Source organism: Mizuhopecten yessoensis, unplaced genomic scaffold, assembly GCF_002113885.1.
Source record: "Mizuhopecten yessoensis strain PY_sf001 unplaced genomic scaffold, ASM211388v2 scaffold5913, whole genome shotgun sequence".
Taxonomy (NCBI): domain Eukaryota; kingdom Metazoa; phylum Mollusca; class Bivalvia; order Pectinida; family Pectinidae; genus Mizuhopecten; species Mizuhopecten yessoensis.
Window position 1 is genome coordinate 997234 of NW_018406286.1, and position 15340 is coordinate 1012573.

General features: G+C 34.5%; 1 protein-coding gene across 5 annotated transcripts in view; it reads left to right on the forward strand.

Annotated features, from left to right (window-relative positions):
- Positions 1 to 12705, forward strand: part of LOC110451288 (phospholipid transfer protein C2CD2L-like) — a 115119-nt gene extending 102414 nt beyond the window's left edge. For 4 of the 5 annotated variants that reach the window (XM_021499216.1, XM_021499217.1, XM_021499218.1 and 1 more), the window contains 2 exons: positions 632 to 775; positions 7701 to 12705. In XM_021499216.1, the coding sequence (XP_021354891.1) occupies positions 632 to 775; positions 7701 to 9190 (1634 nt within the window). In that variant the 3' untranslated portion in view covers positions 9191 to 12705. The remainder of the gene's footprint in view (positions 1 to 631; positions 776 to 7700) is intronic. The other variant, XM_021499215.1, reaches the window with a different exon arrangement.
- Positions 12706 to 15340: the final 2635 nt, after the last annotated feature.

Here is a 15340-nt window from a genome sequence, read left to right on the forward strand (position 1 = left end):
CATTGCTATTGATGACAAACCAAATAAAGACCGGCAGAGCTTTATGTAAGTTTGTCAGCAATAGAAATGTGTGTTATAGGACCATAACAATATTTGCTAAAATATTTGCATTTTGATAGAGTAGTTACGCTTTATTTAGTTCGTTCATATTGTTCTTTGAACAGCAAGTTCTTGAAAACAATGAAATTGATGACGTCACAAAAGAGATTGATGACGTCACAATAGAGATTGATGACGTCACAATAGAGATTGATGACGTCACAATAGAGATTGATGACGTCACAATAGCAAATGTTGTTATAGTCTCACAACAACATTTGCCTTCTCAGTACATTGCAATGGAAGGATGCAGAGCAAAGTGTATTCTAGGGATTACAATTTTGTGGTACATGATATTGGCGTGTATTTAATTGTTTTATCTTCCAATTAGCAATAATTAAAAGTAATTGAAAGGGATCTTTTGTAATGCATTAATGAAACAAACAAGAAAATCACCTCCAGCGAAATTAGTAAGCGTACTGTTAGTGTTCAAGCAACATTTTAAAGCTTACACATTTTTCATAATATTTCTGAAAACTTGTTCAAGTTTTGCAACTTCATGGTTTGTTTTATTTGTGATCTGATATTACAGAGAAAAAGAAAGGCTCATCTTTAGCCCGCACAATTAAGAAGAGATTTTCTCGTTCTAAAAAGCGGTCTAAAAGTGCGGAGCGTAGCCGTGACGACTCGCACCTCCAGCCACCAGGCCAATCGTACGGGCAGTCTCAGTCCAAAGGTCAATGCTACTCATACTAAAGTATTAGTGGAGTTTAATGCCTGGCTGTGCTCCCCTCTTGGTAGATCTAATCTGTCAGTATTATCAGTGTAGTGATATGTTTAAGAGGATTAGGCATATTGTAAACAAAGTTTTAGGACTGTACCGAAATTCTGTAGATTTGTTTCAGAAAATCACACTTGTTTGATGATTTGACTAAAATAGGAAGTAATAAAAAAAATATGAAAAGTTTTACAGTTCAGAGTTATCTCCCCTGACTTACTTTGCCATTAGGGGAGATAATCTTAGCTTATTGCCTGTATTTGAAAATCAGTTTAGTAGCTCGAAGAAGAATATCAAAATATATTTATCTAGAATTGAAAAAAGTTAATTAAAAATTGAAGCAAAATGTGAAATTGATCATTCGGGAAAATATTATTTTGAAATTGTTATAAATAATACTTTCGGTGTTGAGCTCGTAGGAATGACAACATAGAGTAAATGATGATACTGATGGAAAGAGTTGGTCACCCTGCATACAGTGTAGTAAAAGCTCCTCCCCTAGTTTGTTGTACCTTGTTGGGGTAGTTTCCCCCTTGTTGTAACCTTCATTTCATAGCTTTACATCATGCTTGTATTTATTTTCATCATATTTCATTTGACAATGTTCAGTTGAATGGCAGATTTATTGAAAATAGTCCCGAATTTTTTAAGTTTTATCATCCTGTTATAATGTTTTGCCTGCCTAGCTTTTTTTTTTGTTTTTTTTGTTTTATTGCTCTAAGATAACAATCCTAAATTTAGAAAATAAATAACAAATATCATTTTTTTAGTCCAGGGACGTGAGTCACAGTATGGTAACAGGTAGTGGGATTTACAAACTTTGTTCAGGTACCAGAAAACTGCTGAAAATTCATTCTGGTAGCTGGAAACTCTTGAAAAACCAGAAAAGTTAAACCCGTTCACCACTGTGGGCCACAATGGACTCATCCAGATAAATGTAAGTTAGAGTTTACTAGAATTACCAAGGAGTGAAAGGGTTCCAGAGAAAATGTCCTTTGAATAGTTGTCAAACTGTGAAAAATACTTTTAATTTTTCTCCGAACTTCTATGAAATAAATTAAACTTGACATCGATGTGATGGCCCTTTTTCCACGGATGGCCACTCAGTCATTGGAAGCAAAGTTTTACATCTTGGGAAACGTTTCAAAATCAGCCATTGTTTATTATCTATCTGCTTTCCCTCAATATAATCTATATGTAAACAATGAGAGCATTGATTAAGTTCCTCAACAGATGTTGCCGGACAGTGTAATTTCTTCCAAAATCTGAAAAAAAATTAAAAAAAATAATTAAACAATAAATATTAAAAAAATTGATCACAATAGACATTTTGATCAATGGTAACTGTGTCACAGCACATCCTCGCCTACCACTTCAAAAAAATTAAAATTAAAATTCTTAACACTCCTGCTAAAATAGTGGAATTCTATCAAGTAAGACAGTAAAGACCATGATTTGTATGTTTGCTTTATTTTCTGCGGATATGAAACAACGTTTATTGGGGAAAAGGACATGCTTAAGCTTTTACCCTTTACGTGGCTTTCAAAAGAAATATACATACCACTTAATGAAACATGTAACAAATAGGGAAATCTTCCTGTGTTTCTGGTGATGTACGGAAAGGAAATACCAAGCGAGAATGGTTTATATTTTTATTTACCATTAGCAGGATCCTTATTCCTGCCATGTTGTCTTAAATTGTATAAAACATGTTAAAATGGGTAAATTTGAAAGTAGGTAGGATCATCCTAAGTTCCTGTTAGTTTAGGATATAGGTATATTTTAAATCACAGGTAATAACACTGCTTAAGGCCATATAGGAGTGTATTGATAAACGGAAGTAGGAAGTACGTCCCTAGTTGAAAATCCAATGTAGGGAGACAGTATCACAATTTCCGCATATTCTAATGTTTAATATTAAACTGGTGAATATTGTATGTTTATTATTGACAGAACAGTCTTTTCTCTCAATATTATTAAGTTTTTCAAAGCAATCCAGGCATTTAATCATGGGTTTTTTTATCAATGAGTCACATGTGTCCATTTTTCTGTACTTCAGGAAACTGGCTACCTATTTCACTACTGTGAAGTGTTTCAAGAAAGATAACTCTTACCTGCAATTACTATGTGCATATGGTTTTATTATAAAATGTCAATTTTTAATCGTTTATAGATAATTTATCTGACATAATTTCACCATTTATTAAGTTGATATACGTTAATGCAATACTAATCTATGGCAGTTTAATTTGAATTGTCATTATTTTGCAAAAAATTGTGTCGTTATTTTTTTTTCAAAAGTCACTCCATTTTACATAAATTTCCATTTAAATTCCTTAAAATTATGACAACCTATATTTTTTGGTGGCAGATTATTTTTTTTTTACTTCAAAGTAATATAACTACAAACTTTGAAGAAATTCTACAGAGAAATAGCGACACAATCCCATGCCTATATCACTGTTGAAAACTGAAACTAAGCACTGGAAACCGATTTTGCCAGTGAAACTATAGCTTTGATAAAACAGTTCTGAAAAGAAAACCATATCTAATTAGATTTTAACTCATTTACCCCTGAAGACACACTTGACTCTTCCAATTCGAAGGTTGGAATAGTTCATTATGAAATTTGAGGGGGAATGAAAGAGGTGAAATAAAATAAATATATATAATCAACAACAGTGTTCTGTGTGATAAAAACCATCAGGGCTAGACTAGGATTTGAACAGATTGTTATGCTATCGCTCTTTCTGAATGAGCTACATTGGACCTCAGGTCAATGGAAATGTCCTGCTCCAACTGCTACAGTTATATCCAAAATGAAATTAAAGGGAGGTAACTGTACATAGGGAATAGCAGATTGCCTTGGGACAGGGATCCTTGAAAGTGTATAAGTCATTGTGTAAGAAAGTTGTAGTACTCGACAGTTAATTCATTCAACCCTACATTTTTAAATTGGACTTGCCCAGTCTTTGATCTGGTAGGGTTCAAATGTGACTTTAGGGATGAATGGGTTAAATGAGGCACATTTGTTCAACCGTGAAATAAAATATCATAGTTTCTGTAGAAATGTTACGTGACTTGTCAATCCCAGCATGGTTTTGTGTACATCCTTTGAAAGTTGTCTGCCCTTGTCTTTGTGTTGTTTTGTATTTTTGTGTTGATATTAAGTGTTGTTTAGAACAGTTTAATGTTATCTTAGTGTCATCATCCTAACTTTAGTTAGAAAATATAACAAAGGATAGTCATATAATTCTCTTTGTTGCCATATATAGAATACCATTTTTTATGGAATAAATAATGGTTGAAACATGTTTGTCCATTATGTTGGTGCAAATTTTAAGCATGGACAACATTGAGATTGACTGGTTCAGTAAAGTAGAATCTTTCTGTTTGTCCTTTTATATGCTATGCTTTGTCAGAAATCAAACACAACCAATATACATGTATAATACTATGATATGAGGTGAAATTGAAGGTCTAGGATCAATAGTTTTTCATAGAATTTGTCTGTCCGAAATTTAACACATTTTCTGTGGACTGAAAACTGTTTTTATTTAGTAGGAAGTTATTAAGTTTTCATTATTTTCTCACTGAACATACTTATATCCAACTTGGATGTATTGTTATTATTGTGTTTTGATAAAAGTGATATAAATATGACAAATTATTATTTCAATTTCATTCAAAAGTCCCCAAGTTATCTCTCAAATATTTTAATGAAGGCATGATATTGAATTTGTATATTCAACTCAAAACTGTCATAGAGTGGCATATCAAAAATTGATTGAAGGGGCAAACTTACGTGTCTTGGGGTTTCCAAGCCATGTACATAAAACATGGATGTTAATGGCTAAGAATCCACCTGCAGCCTCGCTTGTAATTAACTAGCATTTACATTTCTACCATTGAGAGATTTAATGCTTACAAGTTAAAGGTATTGAAAAAAAAAAAAAAAAAAAACATTTACCAACTACTGTGTAGGTGTTTTTTCAGTCCATGTTTTCCTTTTCAGAATATTTCTGAAAGATTGTATTACAACTGCATGGAGATAACGACTTAAATAAACAGACAATTTGACTTTTTTTTAATAAAGAAATATTTTAATGAATAAGATCTTGCCAAAAATATTTAACTTTAAAATTGATTGAAGGAAATAGAAACGTCCTTGCTGACTTGTGTTGGTGATTGATGTAATTCCTACCTGCGCTGTTTAAAGATGCTTACCTGTATTTATCCTTGTTTTTCATGCACACCTTTAGAATCCTTTCACAATCCAGGTACGCAGTAGCTTTAGCCAATTGTTGTTAACTTACCGTTAGCTTCAGTTTGTCTTTGTTACATTCCCAGCAGGTTCGCAGTAGCTTTAGCCAGACTTTGTTACATACCCAGCAGGTACACAGTAGCTTTAGTTTGTCTTTGTTGCATTCCCAGCAGGTACACAGTAGATTTAGCCAGATTTTGTTACATTCCAAACAGGTACACGGTAGCTTTAGCCAGACTTTGTTACATTCCAAACAGGAACACGGTAGCTTTAGCCAGACTTTGTTAATTTCAAAGCAGGTACACAATAGCTTTAGCCAGACTTTGTTAATTTCAAAGCAGGTACACAATAGCTTTAGCCAGACTTTGTTAATTTCAAAGCAGGTACACAATAGCTTTAGCCAGACTTTGTTACATGCCCAGCAGGTACGCAGTAGCTTTAGCTAGACTTTGTTACATTCCCAGCAGGTACACAGTAGCTTTAGCCAGACTTTGTTACATTCCAAACAGGTACACGGTAGCTTTAGCCAGACTTTGTTAATTTCAAAACAGGTACACAATAGCTTTAGCCAGACTTTGTTAACTTCCCAACAGTTACAATTAAATTTAACCTGTTGATCTGTTTGCTTCCCAAAAGATACACTTTTGCTAAGCCAGTCTTTGTGACATTCCAACAGTTACATAATAGCTTTAGCCAGTCTTTGTGAAATTCAAAACAAATACACAGTAGCCCTAGTCTCTCTTTATAAACTTCCCTAAAGGTACACAGTAACTTTAGCCAGTTTTGATTATTTTCCCAACATTAGAATTAAGATTAAGTCAGTCTGTTTACTTCCGAACAGGTGCACAGTAGCTTAGCAAGTTGTCTAGCCAGTCTTTGTTAACATCCTTATAGGAAAAAAGTATATTTAGCAAATCTTTATTAACTTGCCAACAAACCGTTACCCAGTAGTTTTAGCCAATTGTAATCTTAGCTACCAAACATGTACTTAGTATTTAACCATTTGTTATCTATCAATGCTTAATGCAAATGAATGCAAAAGAACATACTGTACAAAATTTAAGTAATCTATCATATTCTATTTTCTTTCACTATAAGCTTCTAAATAATACACACAATATTTACCCTATAGACATCATCAATACTTATCTGCCAAACAGATACATGATCACTGCATACTTAAGATTAACTTCTTGTTGTAAGCTACCAAAAAGGTAGACAGTAAAAATTACTGTATACCCGTATATCATCATAAGCTAGCTAACAGATACCCTGTTGTCTAACTTACCGTTGTACACTGCAGACTCTAAATTGGCCACTATACTGACTAGTCAAGGGCCCGGGATCACGAAACACTCTTAGACTTTATTATTTGCTTTGACAATCATATATGATGTCACTTTTCATGATGTTATTCATGATTGGCTAAGTCAAAACTTTAGAGAGTTTTCGTCTTAAGATCGTTTCATCATTCTGGGGCCTGGTCATTATTATTAGTCTATAGACTGAACTCATTCACCCCTGAAATTTCATAATGAACTATTCCCTAAGGCAGTAGTGTACCCAAATATAGCATCATGAAGGAATTCCTTAGTAAGTAGTGTACCCAAATGTAGCATCATAAGGGATTTCCTCAGTTAGTAGTGTACCCAAATATAGCACCACAAGGAATTTCCTCAGTCAGTAGTTAGTACCCAAATATAGCACCACAAGGAATTTCCTCAGTCAGTAGTGTACCCAAATATAGCACCACAGGGAATTTCCTCAGTCAGTAGTGTACCCAAATATAGCACCACAAGGAATTTCCTCAGTCAGTAGTGTACCCAAATATAGCACCACAAGGAATTTCCTCAGTCAGTAGTGTACCCAAATATAGCACCACAAGGAATTTCCTCAGTCAGTAGTGTACCCAAATATAGCACCACAAGGAATTTCCTCAGTCAGTAGTGTACCCAAATATAGCACCACAAGGAATTTCCTCAGTCAGTAGTGTACCCAAATATAGCACCACAAGGAATTTCCTCAGTCAGTAGTGTACCCAAATATAGCACCACAAGGAATTTCCTCAGTCAGTAGTGAACCCAAATATAGCACCACAAGGAATTTCCTCAGTCAGTAGTGTACCCAAATATAGCACCACAAGGAATTTCTTCAGTCAGTTGTGAAACAAATATAGCATCATAAGGAATTTCCTCAGTCAGAAGTGTACCCAAATAAATATTTACTGACTTTTGATTTTGGTTTACTCTTAGTTAATTACCAGCAGAATTTCGCGTTTTGCTTCAGGGGTATATTGTTTATTCTTTAACCTCATCAATAAGTCATTTTTATCAACCAATCCGTTAGTGCAGAATATCACAAAGGCCTACTGGTTTTCAACGATTTCTGCATTCTCAAAGTTCTTGAACATATGTTCTAAACATCAACGAAATATCATTATTATTTTACAAACCCTACGGTTTCATTCTGCCTGCAATAGTCACAGACTAAAGTGATTCATTTCTGTTCAGTGTATAACGTATCATCCTTTACCTGTAGTATTGTTATAAGTTTCTGTGTATTATTTATGTCCGTTTTGTGTCCTTTTTGGTCATTTTCTATTGTTTTTTCCTGTTACAGATGACATAGAGCTTGTGCGAGCTCAGCCAGAAACGCCAAGCCTGAAGAAGTCGCGATCTCTAGGGGGCAGTTTAAAGAAGCTGTTCAGGAGAGGTCGGAAGAGGTCTAGGGACCATGGTGAAACATCCCGAGAGAGCTCCTACTCCAGATCGTCAACACGAAATGCCTCTCAAGGTCCATCTAGGGAGGGGTCACTCACCCGTGGTAGTGGTGGTCAGACATCCTCCTTGACAAGGAGCGGTCAACTTCCCGATCAGAAGGGGGAGGTAGGGCGCAGTCACTGGAGCAGGACAAACACGCAAAATGAATATATGGAGAGAGAGGTAGATGTGTCGCCACGTCATCAGCCAGGGGATACCACTTACCCTGTACTACAACAGGAGCCGTCGGTCCTACAGCCACGGGGTGTTTCCTCTCATGAACCAGATGTAGGCAGAGGCCACTGGAGCAGACCAAAATCAGGAGAACAACTAGACGTTGCCCGACAGAGCTATGAAACAAACAGCGCTCCTCCTGGAAGTAATACTGAGACAGAAGATATACGGAGGGGTCATTGGAGTAAGTCGAAGTCACCAGCGCGAACTGGCCCTGTTATAATAACAACCCCAAAACAGGAGCCGTTAGACGTTGTCAGTCAAAGCTATGACACAATGGCAGCACCACCAGACACAGACAGCAAGCCGGAGGTGAGAAAAGGTCACTGGAGTAAAAGTAAGTCCCCAACTCGGTCAACAGGAGGAGTAGTTATAACATCTCGTGGTCAAGAGGTACCAGATCTCGTGGCCAGTTCCAGTACAAAAGTCATAACCCCTGAGGTCATTGTGACCGATATGATCAATGGTAAAACAACATCCTCAGAGAAAATAGATTTTGTAAAGTCTAGCGAAGTGCCACCTGAACTTGCTGAAGATGTCCGTAGGGGACATTGGAGTAAATCTAAATCACCTAGCCGAGAACGTATTGGACAGATTGTTATATCCACGGACCCTTCACTCGCTGCCTCTACTGTAGAGGTGGATCTTCGCAGGGGTTATTGGACAAAGAGTAAGTCCAGGTCTCCTAAGCGAGAGTCAGGTCCCAGTAGTGGTGTTGATGCATCTGTGACTGATAGCCAAACTTACAGTCTCGAAGAAGTTAAACCTGCTGAAGTCCCACCTCCTTCCACTGCAGAATCCTCTGATAAGGTTAAAGTTAAAGCGAAGCCTACAAAAGTTGAACCTGTTAAATCTAAACCAGTTAAAGCCAAACCTACGAAAGATGATCCGACAGTTAAGGGACCTGTTCAAACACCTCCTGAAGATCCTATTGTCGCCCCACCACCTAGTGCTAAAAAAGGTCATTGGAGTAAATCAACAACGGACTCAAATCAGCCCGTGGGTGGAGGGGTGGTCGTGGTTAAGACAGATGTCGCAGTGGCTTCTGTCATGCCCGTTGATCCTGCGGACGTCCACCGGGGTCACTGGACAAAACCCAAGACAAACACATCGTGATTATTGACTTAGACTTAAGATGTGAGCCAACATGTTAAATATGTCTATTGATTAACTGATCAGAGTTGTGCAGCGGGATCCTGAAACTTTGAGGAAGAACAATGTGTATTGGGAGTTATAGTGCAACATCTTGCCTCCGACAACTTTCTGACTATGGTCATATATCGGTACAGACATCCGAAGTTAAACATTCTGAAGGACAGTGACAGTATTATATGGCGGTAAAATGTCACTCAGACGATATTTTGTCGAAAACAAATACACTCTATCACTGGCTTATTTATTGTGCCATTGCAAGTTTGAACTGACAAAAAAACAGTCTCAATTTTTCATTTTAATATCAATATTCTTAGAATGACCGTATGGTTTACATTCTATTTTTGGTGTTAGCTTTTACATATAAGACCTACGATTATATGTCAGAACAGTTTGCTCAAATGGAAATGTTTGATACGTTTATGCCATTCACTAACTATAGGAATATTCTTTCCGTTTTGTCTTTCGTCTTTCGTATCTTGTAGAAATTCTCACAACATATCCAATTCCTCGCCGAAATAACAGAGAGTCTTTGTTATTTGATGTTTATTGATCTGTCCTTTAAAAATTTACGCAAATAACTACGCATGATTAAATACGATCCTGCCAAATCTTCGATTAATTGCATAAACTATAATTTTTTATCATTACATTGTGTGAACACTTATTATATAGTCCTGTGTTTAGCCAACAAATTCCCAAAACTCGTCCCGTCCACTGGTCTGCCCATTCATCCCTGAAATGTCATAATGAACTATTCCAACCTTTGAATTGGAAGACTTCAAATGTGTCTTCAGGGGTGAATGAGTTAATAAGAATAAATATTGATATATAACATTGAGAAATTTATCAAATTATTATAAACAATTATTTTAATTAATAATTACGTTTAATTAAACATTTTACACTAATTTTGATTTCCAATATGGCTTTATTTAAAATATTTATTATAACCGTTTTAATGGTGGAAATCCATTTTCCTTTAAGATTAACATTGCAAGTCTTGAAACGTACTTTGTAAATTTACGCATTGTATTCTTACTCATTGTCAAAGATCTGTTGTATTGTACTACAATGTTGAAAGTTATGTCATATTGTTATTATTACAAGCATTACTTGTGAACGAAGTTTTATTGAGATCAAAGTCTGAGACATTTCTCTTTGTTAAATACTCTTATTTGAAATATTCCTTTTTAGTCCCATTTTGTTATCGCTGATTGAGAAGGAATAATGAGTCACAATGGTTTTTTTTATATTTTTTTGTTTACATATCCTTATTTACATTGAATTACCATTTCCTAGCTTATTCCCCCGGTCTCATTGTTATCGTCTCATACACGTGTGTGTTGATCGGTTGGACCCTCTCAGGCCTTAGTTTGATTACTTGTGTACGTGTGTGATTTTCAATAATAGTTAGTAAGTTTGAAAGTAAATGTTGAAACGGCTTTGCATTCATAGAAAAGATATTGTTTCTCAATGACGTCGATTTATAATATCGTCAAAAAAAAACAAAAAAACAAAAAAAAAATTTATATAACGAAAAATGTATTTAGAAGATAGTCGCGAGCTTTTACGGCAAATCAAGAAGTTGATACAAGAAAATTACGGAAAAAGTCAAACCTTTGTGATTGTTGGAAAGAATATTCATAAACATGTAGTTGATTTTAGACTGAACTAGTTTTCCTGACTTACAACATAGCAACGATAAAATATCTTAGTTAAATGAAAAACACTGCCGATAGTAAAAATGAAATTGAAAAATGAATATGCATGGCAATTAATGAAAATATCAATATTTGAAACATCTTTGAGATACAGTTTAAATATATCTCGAAAAACTGCGTGATTGTCCTAATAAATTAACATGCATACTCATTAAAATCATTTACATCCTTTTATCAAAATTGTCAAGATAATAAAATCCATCTGCACATTTTTTATTGCTACATATTCAATTCAAAATATTAAGTGCCATATGCATATTCATGAGTTTGCATCACGAATTAGTGTTGGTTTCGATTGTTGATATGACATCAACACAGGTTGGGAAGTTTAACTTCTTGTTTCTTGGCAAAACTGAACCTGTCTATTCGGTGTGATTTAAAATCGACTTCATCGTGTTTCCAAGAAAATCTAACCAATCGCAAGCCAGTATTTTCTGTACTCGGATGAAAATCCATTCAAAAGTCAAAGTTCAACGCAGTAATATGTCATGGAAGAGATGGTACCCTGAAGTTTCGGACCCTGTCTCGTCTCTAGTCCGGTCTGACAGTCTGGACAAATACTACATTAGCCCTTTCACCACTGTAGACAATAATGAACTCATCCAACAAAATGTATGGTAGAGTCTACAAAAGTTACCTAGGGGTGAAAGGGTTAATATTTTGTCATTCTGCAGCTCCCTGTTACTATATAGCTGCTTCACAAAGTGATCTGTCTTCCACCATACTTTTCGCCGATAATTTAGGATTGTGCAATATTTTCGCCAGCATAATTTATTGTTAGAACGGTAGATATTTGTAAACGGTGATAGGTTTTGTTATTTTTAGTAGACATCTTTGGATAATTGTTTCAAAGATCTATATTCCTATGAGAAGATGGTCTTGATAATGAGAAAAGAAAGTGTAGACTTTCCCCGATTTGGTCTTTCATGCATGTAGCGTATCGTATTTTCACAGTTCCCAATGCATTTCTATTACTCAAAAGTACAATTATTGATTAAAATGTATGATTGATTATGAAATGAAACAAAGACACGGAAAGCGAAGTCTGAGTCCATTACTGGAGGATATTGTTAAAAATAGTCAAGTATATTTATTGGATACTGTTCTTTGTTGCCGATATAGTGTTATATACACTTAGGAAAACGTAAATGATATACTTAAGTTGTGCCCAAAATCTCCAGACTAAACAACGAACTGAACGAAGGGAGTCTTACGTTTAACATTTGATATTGTTTGTATATGTATAGATGTAAGTTAAATATACAATTTCTATCAATTAAATTGTATGTAGTATTTGAGATATACAACAGCGTGTTAAATATGTTTATTGATTTACAGTGAGGTGTTGATTATGATTTATAATCGGTTTTAATTTTTGAAATGAGTGACGTTTAAATGAATAAGGCACCTGTTGTATAAATGGTAGAAAGATCTCATAGGTATCTTATTTATATACACGTATTGCTAAAAATGATGCTTTGGTACGCCAGTAGATAAATCGCAGCTCGATGAATGCCATTGAACTTCTACCAGAGCACACCCAAAATTGCCAACGATCAAATTTACTAACAACTTACCTTATTTTTTAACTTAAAATGTTGTTAATGGTTTATACATTAAGAACCTATTAAACATTTAACCAATCCGTTATTATATACAGGGTAAGGTCTGTATTGACTTGACAAAATGTCTACTAGAGCACACCCAAAATGGCCGACGATCAAATTTTCTAACAACGTATCGAGTGGTTAAAAACCAGTATAATTATTTAAATAAAATATAACGTTTTTTGTATTATGAACCTATTACATATTTATTCAATCCGTTATTATATACAGGGTAAGATATGTATTGATTTCACAGATTAATATTCAGCACATACATTTCTAATGTTGTTTTTCCTCCCGATGATGTTGTTTTTGGTGATATTGTGTGATATTCTACCGACGCCTGCTGTACTCTAAGGTTCTCTGCTGTAATATAAAGTATATTTTCTCACTTTTATACTATATCATCTATGTGTCAATGTCAGTGATAAATTTCTCTAAATGGTGTCTTTAAATTCAAGCTGGGTTTTAGAATAAATTCCCTTTTTCTATATTGTTGGGCGAAAACTGTTAAAGGATTTTTTCGATTGTGCTTCTGTTTGTGTTTAACTCATTCACCCCTGCAATTTCATAACGAACTTTTCCAACATTTGAATTGGAAGAGTTCAAATGTATCTTGAGGGGTGAATGAGTCATTATTTTAAAATCAAATCGATAAATTTCATTTCGTTTGATGATTATTTTTGCTTTCTTTCCCTCCAATATTTTCTTTACAATTCATGAAAACGCTTTCCGTAATTGTTTTTTTTTTAGAACTTGGTAGTTGATAGTGTGGTTTATGAATTCCTGACTTTCTTTGAAAATTAACAAAATTAAAACTTTAATTCAAATTAATTATCTAAACGTGGATAGCTTGATTTAAGTTGACATTATGGAAATCCTCTTATATAAAACTGCAACGCTTAAGTTGTGCAGATGCAGTTTTATTTGCATTTGATATAGTGAAAATGTCTATACTTTGTAAACAGCTTAGTTATTGCAGAAGTGTTTTCGGTATGTGAAAGTGAAATTTTCTATTTATATCTTGCGTAAATGTGATCTAAAATTGTTATCGATTTTTTTTCTTAGATATTTATACGATTTATTGTGTATATTTACGTAATGTCGAAATGGTTCTAAGGAGTGTGACAACATGTATTGTATAGATAATTTATTCGATATCATTAGTGTCTTCTCAAAGGCGGTGTAGAGTCGTAGAAACGTTATTCATTAATAAAACTAGTCTTAACTTCTTGACGCCGTTGTACGTGTTATCTGTGTTAAAATAAGAAACAAAAGACAGGAAATACCGAAGTGGGAACATAACATTAATTCATATCGACAAAATTAAGGCAGAATATGAACAAAGAATAGATTGAGATTCTTGGAACAACTAAAGGAGAATAAGACCTGCTGTCTTGTGTGAGTACGTGTCCTGTTTCGTCGACGTCAACCGTCGTGAAAATGATGGCGAAATCCAACAAATGTTCTGCCCTCAAAGTAGGAACAGTGATAGTGACGACACCACCAGGAATACTAATAAGCATATCAAAAAGTCGACATTAATATCGGAAAGGGAAATTAATGCTTTGTAATGAGATCATGAAGTAGATTTTCCCATAATAACCATCAACCTGCATCTCTTAAAACCCTGTTTTATATGTTTGTCCATCAGCATTGCACAACTTTCACGGACTATCTATCGATTGTGACATGTAAAATCCGTAGGAGGTGGAAGTAGGATGTTGCCATAAAAACGATAGGAAAATCGCGACATGTTAACTCCGTTAGTAGGGGAAATAGGTGTTGCCATTTAAAAAGGGGATGCTAACGTTTATCTTACAGCTTATTAATAAAAAGTCTCTGTTGGTCATGTTTGTAAAGATAAAGGAATGTGCCTGATTTATAGTAATATAGGCTCAGAAGGATGTATTAAATTGACATTTTATTTAATGATTATATATATCGTAGATGTGTCTGATGGAAATATAAAAAATAGCTATGTCTGTTTTACTCTTCCTGATATCGTCGATGTGTCTGATGGAAATATAAAAAATAGCTGTCTGTTTTACTCTTCTTGATATCGTCGATATGTATAATGGAAATATAAAAAATAGCTGTCTGGTTTACTCGTCCTGATATCGTCGATATGTATGATGGAAATATAAAAAATAGCTATGTCTGCTTTACTCTTCCTGATATCGTCGATATGTATGATGGAAATATAAAAAATAGCTATGTCTGTTTTAATCTTCCTGATATCGTCGATATGTATAATGGAAATATAAAAAATATCTGTCTGTTTTACTCTTCCTGATATCGTCGATATGTATAATGGAAATATAAAAAATACCTGTCTGTTTTACTCGTCCTGATATCGTCGATATGTATGATGGAAATATAAAAAAATAGCTATGTCTGTTTTACTCTTCCTGATATCGTCGATATGAATAATGGAAATATAAAAAATAGCTATGTCTGTTTTAATCTTCCTGATATCGTCGATATGTATAATGGAAATATAAAAAATACCTGTCTGTTTTACTCGTCCTGATATCGTCGATATGTATGATGGAAATATAAAAAATAGCTATGTCTGCTTTACTCTTCCTGATATCGTCGATATGTATGATGGAAATATAAAAAAATAGCTATGTCTGTTTTACTCTTCCTGATATCGTCGATCTGTATAATGGAAATATAAAAAATAGCTATGTCTGTTTTACTCTTCCTGATATCGTCGATCTGTATAATGGAAATATAAAAAATAGCTATGTCTGTTTTACTCTTCTTGATATCGTCGA